The sequence below is a fragment of the Colletes gigas genome, unplaced genomic scaffold, assembly GCF_013123115.1.
Source record: "Colletes gigas isolate AHSC1104 unplaced genomic scaffold, ASM1312311v1 Colletes_gigas_Sc00006, whole genome shotgun sequence".
Taxonomy (NCBI): Eukaryota; Metazoa; Arthropoda; class Insecta; order Hymenoptera; family Colletidae; genus Colletes; species Colletes gigas.
The window spans coordinates 8867117-8888212 of record NW_025106635.1 but is presented as its reverse complement, the minus strand read 5'-3'; the positions used below and the strand labels follow the sequence as shown (position 1 = coordinate 8888212).

The 21096-nt window shown below is 39.2% G+C and overlaps 1 protein-coding gene across 2 annotated transcripts in view; it reads left to right on the top strand.

The window, feature by feature from the left end:
- The window catches only part of LOC122395863 (storkhead-box protein 2), a 154514-nt gene that overhangs the window by 63112 nt on the left and 70306 nt on the right, over positions 1-21096 (top strand). For both annotated transcript variants that reach the window (XM_043393772.1, XM_043393771.1), the window contains exon 2: positions 11460-11714. In XM_043393772.1, coding sequence (XP_043249707.1) covers positions 11514-11714 — 201 coding nt within the window. In that variant the 5' untranslated portion in view covers positions 11460-11513. The remainder of the gene's footprint in view (positions 1-11459; positions 11715-21096) is intronic.

Here is a 21096-nt window from a genome sequence, read left to right as displayed (position 1 = left end):
TAACGACAGAGTGGCAAATTGACGTTACGACGAATCGAAAGCGCGGAATGATTTATTCGATCGTAAAAACGATACTTGTACAAACATTCTGTTGTATCGATGCGCGTCGAGGAGTGAATCGTAGCCGCGCGCCCTTTCCGGGTATTTTAACGCGACTAAGACAAATTGGAAAATAGATAACGTAACGAATGCGACCGTAGAATCGCGCGAAAATAGCTCTATAATGGGCGAAACAACTCTTCAATTTTTTGCGACGCGTACACTCTCCCAACTTAACGCCAAATCTACCGACGCTTCGTATATACCCATTCCTACCACGATCGATCAAATTAATGTTCAATATGAACCAGTTAACGATTACAATAATTAATAGCACTTGGTGAAACTTCTTTGAGCATATAGCGTTAATGTTAAGTTCAAAATAAACATAGAAGACAGCATAAATTGTAGCAGTATTTGTATTCATAGGATAGGGGATGAAATACCCTTTAAAATGAGCGTTTGTGCAAGTCAATAGCGTAATTAGTTCCGGAGATATGACAATTTTTGTTTCAAGTGGAGTGTCAAAGTAAATGTCAAAATAAACATAGAAGGAAGCATAAATTATAGTAGTTATTACGTTCATATAATAGGGGATGGAACGCCCTTTAAAATGAGCGTTTGTACAAGTCGATAGTGTAATTACTTCCGGAAATATAGCAGTTTTTGTTTCAAGTCGATGCGGTGACTAGTTCCGAAGATATAAGGGTTCAAAGCGTTTGTTTACTTTTCATTGATGCACGCCCGCGCGAGACCGAGGAAATTCTTAGAAATGCAACGACCTTGGCAAGGCCGTCACGTACGCACTCGTAGTAAATAGTAAATTGGGGTAGGTCAGCACGATGCACGCGCGAGAGAGAGGTCAGGCGCGCGAGACGAAGACAGCGATAGTCGAATTAAAAAAATTACCCCTTTACATAAATTACGATATCTCGAAAACGGAAAGTCGGATCGACAAAAACCAAAAACCATTTTAAAGGGGAGGCTTTGCCGCTTCTAACAATGCCTCAATAATTAATAAAACACTAATAGTTACGAAACTACACGGGTTTAAAGTTTTAATATTTTCAATACGCATTAATAGCCTTTTCTAAGACGAAGGCAGAGATCAGAGTGGAAATTAAAAAATTACCCTTTCATTTAAATTACGATATCTTCAAAACAGGAAGTCGGATCGTCAAAAACCAAAAACCACTTTAAAGGGGAGGCTTTACCACGCCTAACACTACCTCAATTACTAATAAAACTTTAGTAGTGTCGAAGCTACATTTGTGTATAGTTTAATTATTTTTAATACGCGTTGTTAGACTGTCTAAGACAGTGGAAACTGATGTTCTTTCCTTTCATCTTTTCTATTTATAATTAAACCAAATCATAGGTTGTAGTTAAAATTAGACGTAACTTTTGCCAAGATTTATTCGAGTTCTGGATCTTTATCTAGTTCAGCTCCTTTCCTTTCTATGCAACGACTCGATTAGCCATATTGGAAATAAAAACAGAACGTAAATATCTAGAAGCAGGTTGAAATATGACGAATATGGGCTGTTTCACAATCTAACGTATCAACATCGTATGAATCATTCGGCCATCGACCTACTATCGTTCCGATACAATCTCTGAATATTGTGCGTTAGAAAATGGAATCCATTTTCTCATAATGTCCACGGTGCGTTAACTTTAATGGAATATCCATCCATTACATTTCTCCCGTGTTTTACGTGACGATTGAAAAACACGTAAGATTTGCCAGATGTTTGATAAAATGTAAACGTGACTTCCGAGATAAATTCAACGCGCGGGAATAATAATAAAAGTTCGTATTAACGTACGTCCTATCTAACCTCGTTTTAGAATCGCAAACGTTTCTGCATTGTCATAGTCATTGTGCATCTTCGTAGGGGTCATTCGAAATTACGAGTCGATAAAATCATGAATAATCGAGTGGAATCAATTTATCGTTACCTCGAATTCAAATAAGTATCTTTCAAACAATAAAGACGGTTATATTTTACGAAAAAGTAGATGGAACATATTTTTATACAAATTAATAAAAAAATATTAAACTGTATAATATTTTTCTCCACATAAATGTGAACAAAAAGTATCTTTGAATGTTTTCCTACGTTTTATTTTTATTTATTACTGATTTGTAGCTTTGAATATAAAAACATGCTTGTTATGACTAATAAAAAGTGTAATTTTATTCAAGAAACATTCATTACGCGAGTCATTTATAGTCCTTTTTATGTTTAACACGTCTGTAACGTTATGCTTATTAACATCTATTACAGAAGAGTTTATTTTTAAAACTTCATCGATTACTAGCTGCCTAGTTGGAAAATTGCTAATAAAGGTATTTTCAATAACAGTAATCATAGCTGTCTTGATGCCATTTATCACTATTTTCATTACTATTCGTATTAAATTCTTGCGATTAGAATGAATTTGATCCTCATTGAAATATTAATTGAAGGTTGCTTATAGGTAATACTAATTAACAGTGACTCATAAACGACACAAAAATTAACAATAGGAGATTGGATAATCTCAGAATTAAGAGAAACAGAAATAGACTTGATAAATACACTCCTCAGTAAAAGTGTGAATAACAGGAAATGTTCAATTACACGATCTAACTACTATGACGAAGTTCTTATTATAGAAATATTTCCATACGAGAACGTGTAATATACAATTCGACAAAAAACATACAGTTCAGTCGAGAAAATTAACTATGCATTATTTCTCGTTACTGCAATCTTTTAATTTTCGCATAATTAAAGTAGTTGGTATTATTTTGAAACATCAAAAAATTACTCGAGTCACCGTTGTCGTAAATTAACAAAAATGTACGTCCTTAATACACACGTAGCCATTTATTAAATTAAAATTAAATTTTTAATTTTCTTTCGCAACTCGAAATATCCGGCCATGTAGGGTTAAAGTTTCCATCGAGTTTCACGACGAAATTCCAGTATCTTATTTCAAAGGGTCATTGTGCACGTTTTCTCACGATTTTAATAACAACGTTGCCGCCGAATATTTGTTATTCACGGAGGATATTCCGTGCGGCCTTGAAGAATAATTACGAGGAACAGCCGCACGGTGCGCGAAGCCAGGCATTAAAAAGCACGCGGATGGCGTTCATGTGCAGCCAGCAATTAAAGGCGTAATTATCGTGTTCGATTTTTCCCTGGAACAAGTAAGAAAGAAATTACCGGGGCTTATCTGGCCAACGATCCATCCTCTCGCCTTTCCCAAGCCCTGGTAAGTCTTCACCGTGGAAGATGAACCGTGCGGCCTACTTTTTCGTCATACCCATGGAACACCAGAAGCAAACCCACCCACGATATACGAATGCCGTGCTCGTGAGATCTCGATCGTACCGTTATTATACAGCAATTAATCGCAAGTTCGCCGTACCTCGATCGACCACCGCGATGCACCGAGATTCACGACGCGAGAACCTTTGAACGAACCAAAAGAAGCAAAGACATCTTTCTCTCTATTTCATTCTTATTTATATTGTCGATACTGCATCGAATACAGTGCATTTCGTATTTACGAGATTTCTGAGTATTTTACAAGTTCGGGTGATACGTATATTATATTTAGACTGTGGATGTTTCTAGGAAATATAATAGATAAAAATGTGAAACCTAAATAGAAGTTTGTTTCATCACTGGAGGTCCTTAAAAATCTATTTTTTATTTTGCATATTTTTTATAGAAATATATGTCGAAACATACTGCATATGTCATATATATTTATTGAATTTTTTTTTTTAAATTTAATGCTTATATGGGTTTCCAAACTTCTATTTCAATATTAATTCAACGTTTGTATGCGATAGTTATGGCAGAAATGACAACACAGCTATTTATACATCTCGTGTTTACCTATAGTGAATCATTAATAATAATAGTTCATAGATGCTACGAATAGTATCAATCAGTAATTTTAAAGTATTCTTGGCAGATTGGTTCTACGGAAACGGATTGTTAAAGAACCTAAAACAATTAATCAGGAAATTAAAATAAAATTATAATATGCCCCAACCACATCTCGTAATATTGAACATACGTTTTATAAATTGATTTTAAGTGAAAAACATCATCAACTAACTCTTGACAATATTGAAAAAATACTCGTAACATATTGCAAATTAAATTATTATTTTTAGGTAATAAAATTATTTGAACATATTTTGAATATATTTTGCATATTCCTGTATATTTTGGCATATTATTAATACATATTTGACATATGTCACTTCCATATTTCCGACATATTTTATTGACATAAACATCCGCAATCTAATTGTAACTAAAGTCGAAGGACCAGCCTTCTGTTTGCCACTCTGAGTTATAAAATTCTTTCAGAATCTCGAATTGCATTTATCGTATGTGTAGTTAAGTTTTTTATTGCCGTTATTATGATGTTAATCCCGCTTGCGTTAACGTACTCGCGAAAATAGATCCAATCTGTATAATTGGCACGTTTGATAATAGGCGTGTGTCTTATGAGTAATGAAACTAACAGTGGGTATCGTTACGACTCGCGATTTGACGATAAATCTGAGCTTCTGGGAAAAGATACATTGGCAATATAATATCTATCAGGCGTTTTCTTTTTCTCTCAACGGATAAATTCCGTTGAGATCGTTTCACGAAACGATCGCTTTCGTCTATAAGAGCGATCCTTCGGGAAATGGCACGCGACTGACGCAAGGAATGCATTTAAATCGCTCGATTGCGAAGAAGTGTCCCCTGTGCCGTCCAGCTTTGGGAAAGCAAACGTATCCAGTGGATATTAAGCTGATAAGAGTATCGAAGCAACGAAAGAACCTGGGGAGAAATCTCGCGGGAAAATATGCTACCGATCGACGGTATATCTTTCGAAGCCTTTCAAATCCGCGATCCAACGTTCGTAGACATCAGAAATCATTGATAAATGGCCCGTTCGCGCACGGTGATCCGTCGCGAACGATGATCGTTCACAGAGGCAATGAAACTTTATAGGTTTCCCTCGAAAATAACGCGACTGTTGGAACGCTTTCACTTGACACGTGCGGTACGGATGGAACGGATTGAAATTGGTACGAACAGGAGGGGGAGGGGAGATCGTTGAGCTCCAGGGATCGATCCATTGGTAGATCTAGATGGTCAGTTTCAGGGACGTGCGGTTATAGCGAAGTCGGCATGACTGACGGCAAGTTAATGAGATCCGTCATGATGCAAAGACACGACGGTGACTCACGCTGCAGGAAGTCTCCTCTGCGCGGGCCGAGACCGGATGTCTTCCGTTCTTTAAATTAGCGCGAGGTGAAACGGAGTCAGTGACATCGGTGACGGGCTGTCTCGTATCCGCAGAATTTCGGTACGACCTCGATTTTTTAAAACTCTGTTTCGACGATGGATCAGCCAGAATTCGTGACTTTCTGAAATTTGTGTTTATTCAATTTTCTGGAGACTGGCGATCGTAGTCCTGTACAATCATTTTAAATTAATGTATTTAACAAAGAGAATTGTATTTGGAACAAATTATATAAACGAATTTAAATTACACCACGAACACAATCTTTTTACACAAATTAATGTCATATAAGAATCACGTCTGTCTTTCACAACCACTCGTTTTTCCATTGTTGTTTCCATTCCTTCACGAACACTTTCAACCCTTTTGCACATAAGTTAACATTCATCAAAACTATAGCGCGACACAAATATTCAATACAAATCTCCTACATATACATTTAAATGATCGATATAAGTAACTCTAACAGGAGTGTGTTAATATGGATTCGAGTTTGATCATTTTTAATTAGTTACAATTTACTTTTAAGAAGCACTATTCTTCAAGCAGCTGTGACATCAACAATTTCCAAAAGTTTGAAAAATTAGTAAATTCTTTTATAAATTCTTAATCAAATTTAAAAAACTGTAGAATTCTATAAACATACCAAAGCCTACGATATACCAAACCTCGATATAGTTAGTGTAAACTTGTGGCGTCCGTTCCGTTTTCAACCTGTCTCGTACGAGCTGTCGGTTATTTGTGTTTCTTGTCTCGTCGATCTCGGATAGATCGTTTCCTTTTAACGCGGCAAAGAATACACGACCGCGTAGTACGGATACGCGCTATGATAGCACACACACGTCGATGAGTCACGTCGAAGGAAGTTGGCTTTTTTTTCTTCCCGCGATTTTTAGCCGAACAAATATCGGGACGCCGGTGCCGGTACAAGGTGAAACGAAGGAAATTAAGCGACCGTGCAAACAGAAAAAAAACATAACGGAACCATTTTTCTCGTGAACGGATCGCGTGTCTATCCCCCATTTAGGTCCACGTTTCTATCATTCAGTTCCGCGGCGTCGGGAGAAAAGTTTCGTTCATTCTCAAGATTGGACACGATAATAAAATATGACGAACAACCCGCTAATTGAATACTGAGAAAGTCGCGTTATTGTCCTGTTAGGAACATCTATTCGCTTATTTCGCGCGTCGAGCGACGTGACTCTGTGAAAATAATCTGATCGTTAAATAACGAACGTGTACGCAGGGTGTTGCAAAATTATAGAGCGAAGCACGTAACTGGAGTTAATATATGCGACTCTAATTGATTGTAAAGACTATTACGTAATTCGAACGGGACTGTGCGACGGGGTATACAATTTTCTGTTTAACACGTTCGGTTATGCATTTTATTATTTGGATACCACGAGTTGTGTCACTTTTTGTAGTTTAAAATAGTCAAATTTAAATGGGTTACGCGAATGGTCGATCTTTTAGAACATCCTTAACGACAGATTTGAAACTTCAATTCATTTGACTGATGTTCAATGTCCCCCAAGTTAGAATTTAGGTGGCCTCAAATCGAAGAGTTTGAATATCTCAGATCGAGACTGATCTCTTTTTGCAAAAATGGTACTTGATGGCCCAAAAAAGGTGGAAGTCAAATAGGATGAGGTCAGGTGAATATGCTCAACATTGAAACGTTGACACGTGTTGTGGAGAAGACAGACATGGTCGCGTTTCGCGGTTTGCGTCGGCCAACTGTTGGAGTCGAGCTCATGGCGGCTGTCACGGTGGTGTCAGTTAAAAGCAACTCGAAATAGAGCATTCTCAGAAATAGAAGAGAATCTCTGCTTTCCTATACACCTGCTGCTATGATTATATTTTAGATATATGTAATAGTTTCGTTTGAACATAAGTGATTCTATTTGTAGTTGCAAACGATATTACTTTTATATCAACCCCTTCACACACAATTTAAGTCCAAATAATTTTTCAAACGTATAGTACTTAATTTTGTTTAAATTTGTTCGTACAAGGAATGGCCACGAAATAGAATAGATTTATTTTACGAATACCTCGTGAATGTTAGAAATGTGTCGACTTTAATACGCAAGACTTGACATATTAGGGTATTTTTCCATTTGAATAATATTTTTTTTATAATCTATCAGAGTTAAAAGATTCTATACTAGTATATTAATAAAGAAATTTCATATTAAGACAAGTTTTCGTCCCCAGATGACAATTTCCCTTAAAAAATCGCGTTTCTTAGTTTCTTAGGCGAGAGATCCAAGTTGACACGAGACTTTTTGATAACTTTCTCGCGAAAACGATTGCAGATGGTCGCGTTGGAGGGTCGTTGACGGTTAGTGGTGTTTAGTTTGGCTTCGAGGGCGGCCGTGAGTGTTCGACAGTGGCAGATGGACGGCTAGAACGGGATCAGACTCTTCTTCCTCGAAGCGTTGAAACCAACGGGACATAGTGGAATACTGGACGACGTTGTCGTTGAATGCAGTGTACATATTGGTTGCGGTGGTTCTTGCTGAACGGCCTTGCAAGTACTCGTAGTAGGCGATAGCCCGTAGATACGGTTGGTCGATCGAAGCCATGATTGCTCAACTCGTAGTAGCAGCCGTGTTATGTATGCCTCGGGCAGAAGCTTCGAGAACATTCTATCACATTCGAATGTAAAAGTTCCCACGTGTGTGAAAAATCGAAAACATTGCAAGACTTTCTTGGCAAACCCAATAATTACAGAGTTATTGGCCGCTCGAATCAACTGGCTGGATAAATCGTAGATAGTGGTGGGTACCCCTAACGCTGATCGATAGATCGTTCTTGCTAAATTTCTAGGTACTTTGATTTTTAATATCCGTGACTTCAGTGTTGTAATATTTCTTCGACTACAAACTTCAGATGCTCTTTTTTTAATTTGATCATTATACTTATTATAGGAAAAAATACGAAATAAAACTTTGTCAAAAATGGGCAATGATATTTGACAGTTCAGATCTAAATCGCTTAAAAATACGTTTTACGATCCCGAAGGTTTCGTTATAAAATTTAAGCAGAAGATGGTAATGTAATAGATTTTTCAGATTGGTGCAACATATATGTTCTCTGAGATATGATGTTACATGCTGTAAGTTACGTGACCCGGGGCGATAGCGTGACGATCGCGGTCGTTGAATATTGCATTACTTTACAACGTGCCAAGGCACATGCTCCAAAATGCCTAGTCCTTTTCGCGAAAATGGAACGTCCATAAATTTGGCACGGTAGCCTGGCAATTACGGTCGCATCGAATTGTGGGGCCTGGAAGGAATCAACGAAGTAATCTCGCGTCTTTGGCGTGGATCCAAGGCGTAGTCGATCCAGACAATTCCATTAATATAGTGTTGCAGTTTGGGCTCTATCGAAGAAATTGGTGGTACGCCGGAATTCTCTCGGCGAATATTTCCTTCGATCGATGAATAATATTGCCTGTTATCGAAAAAAAGTCAGTCATAAATTATTTTATTAATACAATGTTTTCATCGGTTAATTCTTCGGTTCATACAAATAATTAAGTTTCTCTTTTCAACCTGTGGGCATAATTAATTTTGGACTTTCAATATAACGTGTATATTTTTAAATAAAAATAATTGAAAAATACTCCAGTTTTTTGAAAGAAAAAAGTAAATGTTACGGATTTATTTAAACGCGTAGGTTTCGTTCAGGTTCTCTAGACTGTGCTGCGAACTTTGCAGATTAGCAACGATCTCTTTTCTGTATCAAAAGTTTTTTAGCGACTACGCTTATCAGCGATTACATGGCGGAAAGATAACGCGGCGAGTTCACCGCACCGTTATCCCGATTTGCAAAAGTTTCATGCGCGAGTAAGTGTAGCCTTGACTTGAGCAAAATGGACAGAAGGAGCGCTAAAGCACCACTTTGCATTAGTTACATTATTCCAAGTGGTTCGAGCCACTTCAAACATTCCCGTCGTTCGACGAACATTGCTGCTCGCTTAACGTTTAGAGCAACCGATGCCGTTTAAAATTAATTAACGCCATCGTAAAACACTGAGCGTAAATCGACGCGTAAAAAGGTCCAAGTCTAAACATTGTTTCTCTTTCTTTTTTTTAGAAATTTCTAATTTGAATTAATCGATTCGAAAACAACGAACGTAAATTATAAGAAAATTCAGAATTCATTGACTCCAATAATTTTTACATTTTATAGAAATCGTTTACACTATGTGGAGTATATTTAGATTATATTAAGTATTGTTAAATTTCGATAATTTGATATGTTAGTCGAATGTTGAAATCCACAGTTTGTGTACACCATGAAAGGGTAAATGTTTTATGGTATTTAAGACTCCTATACTCTCTCGAGCTTCGATTATCGTCGCGATAACACATGGGATTTAATTTCTTCGTAGAAATCAGGCTTCTAAAGGAAGGTAGACGCTATCAAATGTAGTTGGTGCGTGGAATTCGCGTTCTAGCGAGGATGAAATTTACTAAAGTATTCGAAACACTCGTTGCTAATGAGACACGTTCGGTTCTACCCTCCGGTTCTCGCTCCTCGTTTCCTGTGAGCCATAAGGCAACGTCACGTTTGTCTTTATTGTATCAACAACTAGCAGGCCGGACCGTCTAATTGATTTACGCCACCCTCAGTCATCAGCAGGCTGGAGGAATCTTATCCGCGAAAATCCACGTGGCCATTGGGACGCGTCTCGAGAAAAAGGCACGCGATGAAGGGGAAAGACGTGGCTGAGTAGAATTGTGTAGGAAGGGAACATGATTGCATCAACGCGAAGCTTTTAACGCAGGAAATGTCGGAAAAAATTGTTCCCCCGGAGACTTGATCTCTTCTGAACTTTGTTACAACAGAAATACAAAAAAAAGAGACAAAACTCCGATGACTGAGTTTTGACAAAAATTATTATTATAATGACAAATAATTTTGTCTTTAACAAGCTCAATATAAAATGGTTCCAAATTTTTTGTATCTTCTTTCAATCTGTATATAAAATTAATATGAAAAAGATATGTGATAATAAGAGGAATACTTTTGTAATTAGGTTTCGAGAAAAATGACCTTAATTACATCATCATATCCAATTTGAACGTTTCGATTCCATTATTGGGTCCCCGTCAGAAACCAAATTGTAACCTTATAAAATAATGGAAGAGTAAAAGTCACTTATAATTATGGTTATGCAATGTGCATTGTATAATACCGACAACCGAAACTAATTACAGTTTCTATTATTTCCACCATAATTAGTCGTCCACATTTTTGCAGAATTAGTTGGTCGTATATACGTGAATTTTCCATGGATAACGGTCCAATTATATCTGCGGAAATTGAAACGAAAGTAAAAGTAAGAAAACATGTCGTAACACATGTTTCGGCAATGCCGGTTGCATCACCGGAAATATAAATGTAGAATGGGGACAGTACAGAACGACATATAAATCATCTACAGCAGAATGTGATGTTTAAAATAGAGTCACTCCTTAAATTTTAGTATTTATAACACATTGCTGGAAGCAAAATATTTTGTTCAGGTTTAAACAAGCATATTTTATTTAGTGATCGATATGAAAACAATTTCAACTTTATAATGTTCATAAGATTAAATATTTTGTTTTAGATGATCCTTAATTTCTTTCTAGTTAAACATAGGATTCTTGAATTTTAACGAGGCTGTAAGAATAAGTTCTATGATAAATTATGGATACACTAGTTTCCAATTGTCTAAAAACTATCATTTTCGTGGACAGTTTGAGGTGTTTGGTACGTTAGTTTTCTATGTCTAGAAAGATGCTTGACATTTGTTCAAATTGTACAATAAAAAGGAGAAATATTTATTAATTCAATGGTGTGCCTTTCTAACTAAACAGCGGATCTGAACAGAATTAATGAAATGGGAGCTTTGTACAGGGTTGTCTCTCTAAATTTATTTCTTATATATTTTTCCATATTAAGTGCATTCTGCAGTTTCTTGAGAATAAAAAATTCCCACAAGTGCATAAACATCCGCAGTCTATTTACAACATTTCTACCAACTATCATCGTAAGTTTAAAATGGAGAGGTTAACGTCCTGTGTTTGTTTTCTGTTCAGGACCCGTGATGCCACCGCCGAGTCGTCGGAATCGTTAGAAACGGGCCGAGAAAAATGGCCTCGATCTTGGGAGACGGAACGGGCCCCGGAGGCTCGGGACCCTCCCGATGCCTCTTGCTCCTTCAAAGGTCCCTGGCGATTCAGCTGACCAGGGGTCCGCCTCCTCAGGTTCTGAACGCCAGCCAACGGGAGAGTCCCAAGGAGCATCCAGCCGACGAGATGTGGATGTACGATAAAGGTTACAATTTGTTTCAGGTGAGTCGACGTGCGCTGCATTATCGTGGATTATCTAGGCTGTGTGTACGTAGCCGTGTGCATTCCCTTCAGCTGGCTGGTACGGGGAGGGCATTTTTCGATGTAACGATCTGTTACAACGTGACTACCGTCCACCCATTATGCGGCGATATTCTTTTCATTCGAGGGCAAACACGAGTGGTTACATGGCGGCACGGGTCGTTGCAACAGCGAGCCGGGGCACGGTCGTTCGACTTAATCGCGGTGTTTTGTTACCAACCGGCGGGATTATTATTTTATTTATCGTACGACCGTACAAGGAGGTGGGGGAGAACTGGAAACCGGAGAATTTTCCGGCGTAATTCTCGGCGAGACGCGGTTTCGGTGACGCGAACGACACGACCGAAGCGCGAACGTGTCCCTTCGTCGAGCGTTCGTTCGTTTTTACAACTCGTCGTTTCCGAAGTGAGATTGGCGTTGATTGGATGCACCGTTACGCCGGAATGAGACAATATGAATTACGAGCAATTTCGCGAGGCAACCTTGTCGGAGGGATAGGACGAAGCAACGAGTTAAGTGGCGGACGTTCTATAGTCTTGCTAGCTATACGACGCGTCGTGATCCTTGCAACGTACATTTTTTTCTCCCTTTTAATTGTGCGCGAGGCACGGGCTGTCGTTACGGGAAAGCCACGCGGATTTCGTACGAAATTTATTTCCGCGAGTCTCGACCTCTGTCGGGCGCGATCCTGGATACAATGAGGCGAAGCCTACGATACAAGAACGTCTATTAAAATACACGTGTACGCGTGTCGCCGTGAAAATCATTGCAGAGAACATGGCTAGACCGTAGTGCCCCTTATTTCATGTGAAACGGATACACGGGCCCCATGGGTAGATCGTAGTGACTCTTGTTTCGCGTGCGTTTAACACGTTCACTCCAGCGGGGGACACGCATGCCCCGTATCGTACCTTTGTTTCGCGCGAGACACATTTTATTCAACGTTTGCTCGATAATATTCGATGTATAACTCCATCAGGAACATATTTTCCTAAAGATCTATTTACTAAAGTAAGCTGAGAGTCTATCCTAAAATGTTGTAAATAATCGCTAATGATTTTGAAATCATTCTCGTTTCGACAGCCAACAAGATAGGACGTGTTTATTTCGTAATACGTAAATACGTAGTGTTAATGAGCGCTGTTTGAAAACATTAAATCTCGACTCGTGCATACGTATCACCATGTACATAAAACATTTGTACAAAATACAAGATAACATCACCTATTAGCCTTGATGTCACAGAAACACATAGAAAATACCCTGAACTATCTAAGAGAAACCTACCACAAAATATAACCACACCAAAGGAAGAGAATCCAGCACCTAGTCGTCGCTAATGAATTTTGAAATCTATACTGCAAGATTCGATAGCACATAGAAGTATCGAAGCCCTTTTATTGTCCTTTTTATTGTCTTTCTAACAAGAGTCTCTGGAAAAGAAAATCAACTAGGTTAGTCTCTATGTGCTCTGTGCTTTCACTGTTAAAAACTCGGTTGAAAACTTCGACGTCCTCTCGAAGTAAGAAACGACTTCGCACCCGCGACCGACAAAGTAAGCTAATGGGTTAATATCACGTGAAATAACATCGCGCGTTGAAACGCGTACAGCCTTCGTTTCACGTGTACACGTGAATCCGCGTGCATGTGGAACAGGGGACTCCGTATCGGGAACAAAAACTCGTGCGTGGGCGTCGTTTACTTGACTAACGAGGGACGTCATCCGTTACACGGTGATTTCGATGAAACTCAGCGTAGCTTTATGTCAAGAACTATATTCAGAATATTCATCCACCACTATAAATATATTTAATTTTGTTCCAAATTTGAACTTTATTATTTCTGATTGAATTTGATAAATTCTTTATATATTATTATCGTTAATTTTGCAAACTTGCAAAGAATTATTATTCGGTTCAGAGAAGAATTTCGTGACTCTGAGAGGTTTGCATGTCCCCGAACGAAGTTCACCGAAGGGTTGGGGAAATAAATTGGAAATTATCGATGACTGGGTTAGCATCGAAATCAGGCACAATAGCCTAGATTCCGTTCCTTTTTCCGCATGGTTTATTCAGAGTTGCCCGGTGAAACTCACGTTGGCAGTCGGGGGAAATAGAATTCGGACACGCCTTCCAACGGGAGAGTGCCCTTCAGTTTCAATGAGCTCTCGTTAGGGGTTGGGGCATCCCTCCGGGGGGGAAAGTTAACCACGTCTGCTCCTCGTAGCAAAATCCACCGAGAAAGACTCAAAGATAGTAGTTCGGTTCATTCCCAGGGGTTCAGAATCGTGACAATGGCATCTTTGTACTAGTCAGTCCCGGTAACCCACCATTTTGCTACCTTCTTCTCTTTTAAATTGTACGCTTTCGACACCTGCTCCGAAATAAATCCGCCAGCTCATCCATAAAACGCTTTATGCGTTCGTTCTGCACGATTTTAGGGTCGTAAAGCTTACCTAATCCCGAAGAATAGTTTACGCCAAGGTGTAAACGGTCTTTCGGAAGCAGACGTTGAAAGATCGTTGAAATATCTCTTTACCTTGTACCGGGACCAACAAAGGCGAGGGAAATCCTATTTTTAGGAATCTATTTTCATCGAAAGACTTTGATGAATTGATGGTAGACAGGTGCAATGATAATACACAAAGTACAGTTGCAGCTTGCATTGTTTGTAACCTCTGGGTGTGAAACGATGTTTGTTTAACGTTGGAACTGTTACGGTTACGAGTTTCGAGACGTATTGATATATCGAGGCACGCGTCTAATTAACGTCTATTTTACTTAGAATTAATTACCAGAAAAAAATTAAAAGCAGCAAGGAAATCGTTTGGAACACTCTACACAAAGTTTAAATTATGTGCAAATTAAAATACAAAGGCTTCCACGAGAGATAATTGTAACTAAATAATTTCGAAAGTCAAAACCTTATAGAAACCCAACGAATTGCTAAAAGATTTCCAAGTTTTATTGATAAATAACTGCTGACGGAGTGCATGGTTCTCCGGTGCCTAATTTGCGTCACAAATCAATTTAAATAGCAAAGGTAGCGTGACTATCAGCGACGCGATTAAACACTGTAAACCTTTCAAAACAGTGCGAAATGCATCCATGTTCATCTGATAAGGAAACATAATTTCTGTAGTGCCGGGCGAATCGGATCAACGCACTATAAACGTCAGACTAATTAGAGTCGCCATAGAAACGGCCGCAGTTACGTTTTATCGTTTCACAATGCGCGGGGCCAGTTTATTTATTGCCTCGGTTAATTATTGTTCGCCACAATCGACTTTGAGATACCATCAACGTGCAACGATCGGGCCGCCACGAACGCTCCGTCTCGTTTAACTTCTCCTCGTCGTTGCCCCGTCGTTCCATTTAGAATATTGTCGTTAATTCCGTCCGCGTTTAGATGGATATCGGTTAAATCTAATTGCACTTTTACTCGTAAATTCGGTCGACCGCGCAGTACAAACTTTGGGACAATTAGCGCGCGCGTTCGTTCGATCAGGAAGAAAAAGCGCGTTTGTCGAGACAATAACCGCCGCTCGCTTATTAAAAACAAGAGCATATTGTAATTAGTAATATCTGTGAAATGGCCGTGCATGAATTTAAACTTGTCCCGGCGGAGTGAAAGCGTGACACAAGAGCGTAACGTTGCCGCGTCGTACGATTTATTTTACTGAAACGCAACGGGACTCGAAAAAAATTAGTGGCTTCGTAAAAGGATATTGGAAATTCAAGTTTTAATGCGCATTACCTTCGTACGGGTTAAAAATTAAATTCCGATTTCATTAATATTCAACGTATCGCGATATATCAAAACAGCGGTTATTTATAACCGAACGCTCGAAGCATTCTGTTTTGTTGAGCCAATAAAATCAAATGTGAACGTATCGTTGTATTGTTTGATGGAAACATACGATAAAAAATTTTGGGTTTGTCTTATTTTTAGTTTCTTGGATACCAGGAATTTTTAGATCTATCTAAACGTCTTCTTCGGTTGAAAATTTATCTTGTTAACAATGACGCGACGCAAGGGGGAAAACTGGCTCCGCAACGTACAGGGAAGATCACAATCTACAGTTTATATAAGGGGTGAACGGTTCAGTCGGAGTCGAGATGACTTTTGGCGATCAATATCGAACCTAACTTTATTTGGTACCAAGAAAGAAATTTTAATTTCTTCATTTGCGGTATTGTATACTATACAAATTTAAAAAATTTTAAAAATGCATGGTGAACATGCTTGGAACTTGAGTTTAAAAAACAACGTTCCAAGACTAAAGACTTTAATCGAAATAGAACCTTGTCTAACTATGAAAGAAATAGACAGAACTAAAATATATCGATGATTGGAAAGGACATTGCTTATGGGATGAATATTTTTATGAGCACATTATAAACACATTGAGTTTCAGTGCATAAACAACACCATTCCGGTTCACGAGTGACACCTCGAGTCGTTTTATTGCGGATATTATGCCAGGAGCACACATATCTGCGATACATTTTCCGCTTCAACGTGAAACACGATCTCGAAGCAAACACCAGTACAACGATGCAGCCGTGCATCGCTGGATGCACCGCGGAATCGTGTTACTCCGCGTACCGGTGAGCCTTATGCGGAAATGGATAGTAAACAGAGATAAAATCATCGATTAATATAAATATTGCGGTCAAAGGATCGGGGAAGATATCCTTCTCGAAAAATACATTCGAGTATTTCAGGTTTACAGAAATTGGCCGCGAGTTTGTTTATCAGATTGAATAATAAGTTCGTTTGGACGATGGTAAATTCATATTTCATTCGCGAGAAATGGTATTTAATTAACGGTGTATGAATGCGAATTTTATTAATCATTCACTTTGCTAGTTCTGCGGTTCGTCCGGTTTCTGGATATTTATTCGTAACGTTCTGAAGTATATTTGAGACACTTTTAATCGAGAAGACACGTTATCTGCTAAACACAGTCCTTTATTTTACGTTTCGATTCGTAAATTCTTGCGCACGCTGGATTCGATCGAGGAACTTTTTCGATCGACGAACGAATCTAAAATTTAAATCGCTATTCGCGAATGAAATTTGCCTAATGTTACCGTACTGTACGCGAGTAAAAAGACGCTCGATATCTCTATAAAATTGAGTATCAGACATTGGACCGCAAACGCGTAGAAGGAAACACGAAGCGTTATCTCGTTCCGCGACTTAATTATGCCGCGCATTCGTTATCGATCTATGCAAATGCCCTGATATCTATAATCCCGCACTTCCGGTACGAAAATGCCAGCAGACGCGTGCAGTGATAAAAGACCAGATACTTGCCTCAGTAATGCCGCCGCCGCTATTGTTTATGTACTTCAGATAACAGCTGGTAACGGTAGTTCGGTTAAATTAAACCGAGGATGATGGAACGATCCTTAAATACGTAATATACTTCAGAATAGAATCATAGCACACTAAATATTCGCATAAACGCGTGTCTAAATTTTACATTTTTCTCCAAACTAAACTCGAGATTGTCATTCAAGTCACTCTGTCTCCGATTCTACGAGTAATTGCCTAAAACTTCGAGACAATTCAACCGTCAAGGTTCACCTGTCGTAACACTCGACAGAGCCTAATTTCTCCGTACGTTGCTCATGCAAGGAAACTTGATCGCGAGCTTTTACGAAATACAAAATGTCCTGTTGGACGTAACCAATTACTTGAACGATTCGTTAGTACGGCGTGCACGTCGGCCATTTAAATGCTTAGAACTTTGTCGGAGTCGTCGAGACGTCGTCCCTATGCCACAGTTCGATAACTCGCTTTGGATGCAAAACACACGCGGAATGTGATCTACGCGCGCCTTGCATGTATAATACGCCATGCGGTACTGTTGCGCAATGCTTCTGTACACAGGTTTGTTCTTAACGCGTCAATGGTATCAATGGTGCTGTGGACAAAATTGTGTCCAAACGTTACTTCCGTTTCGTTACTTTATCTCAACGAGATGTGTATTGTTGCTCAGAGATTGCTCAAAAGACGACTTATATTTTTAATACTTTGACTGTCACGTCTTCCATATATGGGTGACAAGATTTTTCACTTTGGGACTAATGCAATTAATTCTCAAGCTGAAATATTAAACGAAACAAATTTGAATAGGATTCATGAATTTTGGTTACGAAAATAGTTGCTAAGACGAATTTAAATTTACGTATGTTAATTTTATATTAGGGTTTATTTTAGATGACTGATTGATTATTAGATAGTAGGTACACTTGTCTCAAGACAATAGATCGCGTACTACCTTAGATTTTCAGTTATTCTTAACAACGTAGTTAACAATTGTCTAACATCAAAGTTTTGGTCTGACAGTCAATGTGTTAATAATAAGCAATTTAGCAAGGGGATTTCTGTATAGCTCGACGAGGCACCAATCGCCCACAGCGTTAAATTCCCTAGGCGGTGGAAGGTTTCGCGAGTCCATAGATCAAAATGCGGTGCAACTATGGGCGAAACATCTTGATAAGACGATAATTTCCGCGAGAATGGACCTCGTTAGGCCGCAACAGGGTCTCCTGGTTCCTGGTCGATTACGGAAATGGTATTCTTGGCAACTGGTAGAGCAAGGTATTGCCCGTTGAAACGCATGTATGACTGGCCGTGTCCTTTGCACAGGCGCACGTGCACGTTGCATCTCTAGGAAGGTCTCTATGGCGCAAGTCGTAAAGATGCGGCGCACATGCGCCCGAGTTCCTCGTTTCCGCACGAGCATTCGCCCGACGCAAAGCGCCGTGAAATATGCATAAAGATAAGGGACGCCCTCTTCTCAAGGCGAAGGAACTCCTTTGGTCGCTTACGGTGGATTACCAAGCGGAGGACTACGCCGCCCTCGGCGATTTAGGATCCGTTCAGGCTGATACGCCATGAACCCTGTAACCTTTCCGCGGCCGTACTGTCAGTCCGAGCAACAATGCCTCTCGCTGGCGGTGAATACAATAGGGCATATGTATCTCCAGAGGCTTCGCGCGGGGCTTGACAGGATGGAAAAATACACGAAGATGGGAAAAGCTAATTTTATCTTCACCCTTCTGCTCTTAAATCACCAGAAAAATGTCTGTACTCTCAAACACATTTGATTCGTTGCAATAATATGCAGGGTGTTCGACCAATTCTGGGAAAAATTTAGTGAGAGTTTCTAGAGGCCACAATAAAACAAAAATCATTAACGTTTAAAGTTCCACTTGTCCCTTACATCCAATGAATCTTTTCTGCCTATTTTTCTGGGGCTCTAGAACTCCAATAATACGCATTGTCTGCATTTTGAAACATTAAAATCGCCCAATCCGTTCAGGAGTTATGATGTTTCAAAGATTCGCCCATTTCTGGCCTCCTGATTATACTTTCGTTAATGAATTTTTTTCTCGAAACTGTGTAGGATTTCGAGGGTGTGTCTATTCACCAAAAATGATTGTAATTGACCCCTGCAGCTAGAAATAATTTTTTTAGAACCATTTGAAATTTTTTTTTTCAGGGTAATCAGACGTCATATTTTCAGTAATGAATTTTTTTCTCGAAAGTGCGTGGGAATTCGGGGATATGTGTATTGACCAAAAATGATTGTAATTTGCTCCTGCAACCAATAATTATTTTTCTAGAATGATTTGAAATTTTTTAATTTCGTCGAAATATTTTCTGGTCGTTATGGCAGTCAAATTGGGCCACGAAAGTCCGTAAGGTTATTTTTGATCCATAAATCCATCTGAAACATTTCTAATATATCTGTAATGATGGTACAGAAAATAAAGAATAAAAATTTGTAACTTTCGTTTCAATACATTACGATTGGAGCTTCGTTTTCGAGAAAATCGACTTTGAAAATTCACTGTAGTTGAATTTTCAAGTTTAATCATTTTAAAAACTAGACCATGGATGATAAATCCCAAAATATAAGCTAATATCCAAGGTTCGTCGAACGGAGAACGTGCACGTACGAAGATCTTATGCGACTCGCTAGTTTAAATTCGTGAAATGGCACGAATATCGAGTGGAATATTTAAATAGTCAACGAGAATACCACTTCCTAAGTTCCGTAGCGGGCTTCAAAGAAATGCAAATTACCATGTTCCCGTCGAGTTACCGTTATTACGCTTCAACGTATTGCCTTGGAGACAACTGCTGCAGCAACCGACTCGTAGATGCTGTAGGCAGATACACGGATGACGATTCGGTCCCCGACGATGCACGAAACGGCTCGCGTTGTTTTTCTCATTTGCATAACCGGGCCAACCGTTTGCAAAAAAGTTCACACGCCGATCCGCGATCCCTAATTGGGTATTATAGGTTCGCACCAGGTTGTAAACGCACGATATTTACGGATCTTAACAAATTTATTGCGCACCTGAGACGTTAATTATTCGTAGAGCACGGGGATATTTTTATTTCACACGTAAATTGATTTTCTATTCAAAATGGCAGCCTGATCTGGAGCAAAACGACCATTTCCACGATTGAAATTTTTTTTAAATCGTAGATCATGTGGAAGACAATTTTCTTTTTCATTCCTTGCCAAGTGTTGCGTCTAACAACGTTCTAGCGAAAGAAGTTTCGTGAAAAATTTGAAAATAGAGTCAAAAGTTGAGACATCTAGATATTTAATTTCTAAAAAAGATTCTCCAACTTGAATCATTTTTGGACGCGTTAGGTGTCTTTTTTGCCCGAGAAATACCCCATTAAACCTCTTCAGAGACCATTGGTATGGTCGTCAGCGTCCGTTCGCGCAGAACAATATTTACCTTGCGTTTCCTAGCCGGTGAGCAAGCCGCGAATCGCCGCGAACTGTCCTTAAATGACCGTTATTACGATACGTTGATCACGTTACCTTGAAGATGGCCGATGCAGCAATCGAGCGGACACTTTCCATCCGCATGGCGATTTCTGCCACGAACATTGCCGCAAAAACACCATGCTTTGTGCCGGCCTTCTCCGCCCATAACCGCAGTGCAACCAAGGATACCAGTTTGTTACATTCACTTCTTTATAACACAACTCGCGGAGCCGATATTTGATTACACGCATTTTCTATCGGTCACGCTTGTCGAACGTTTAGAACACGATACTCCGGAGCAGCGTCGTCGCGCCCGGCGATAGGATCGTAAAGTTTTTGAAACATCCATGCGAATTCGACGAGGAATTACAGAGAAGGATTTCTGTATGCAGATTTCCACGCAACTGCGACAAAAAAGGTATCTCGAGGCATCCGCGATCACTGTGCTTCGATCGTAATGGAGTAACTGCTTCAGTGGTCGTAGAGGGAAAAATAGCATTTCCTGTCCCTCCCAAAAAAATAACTGATCGT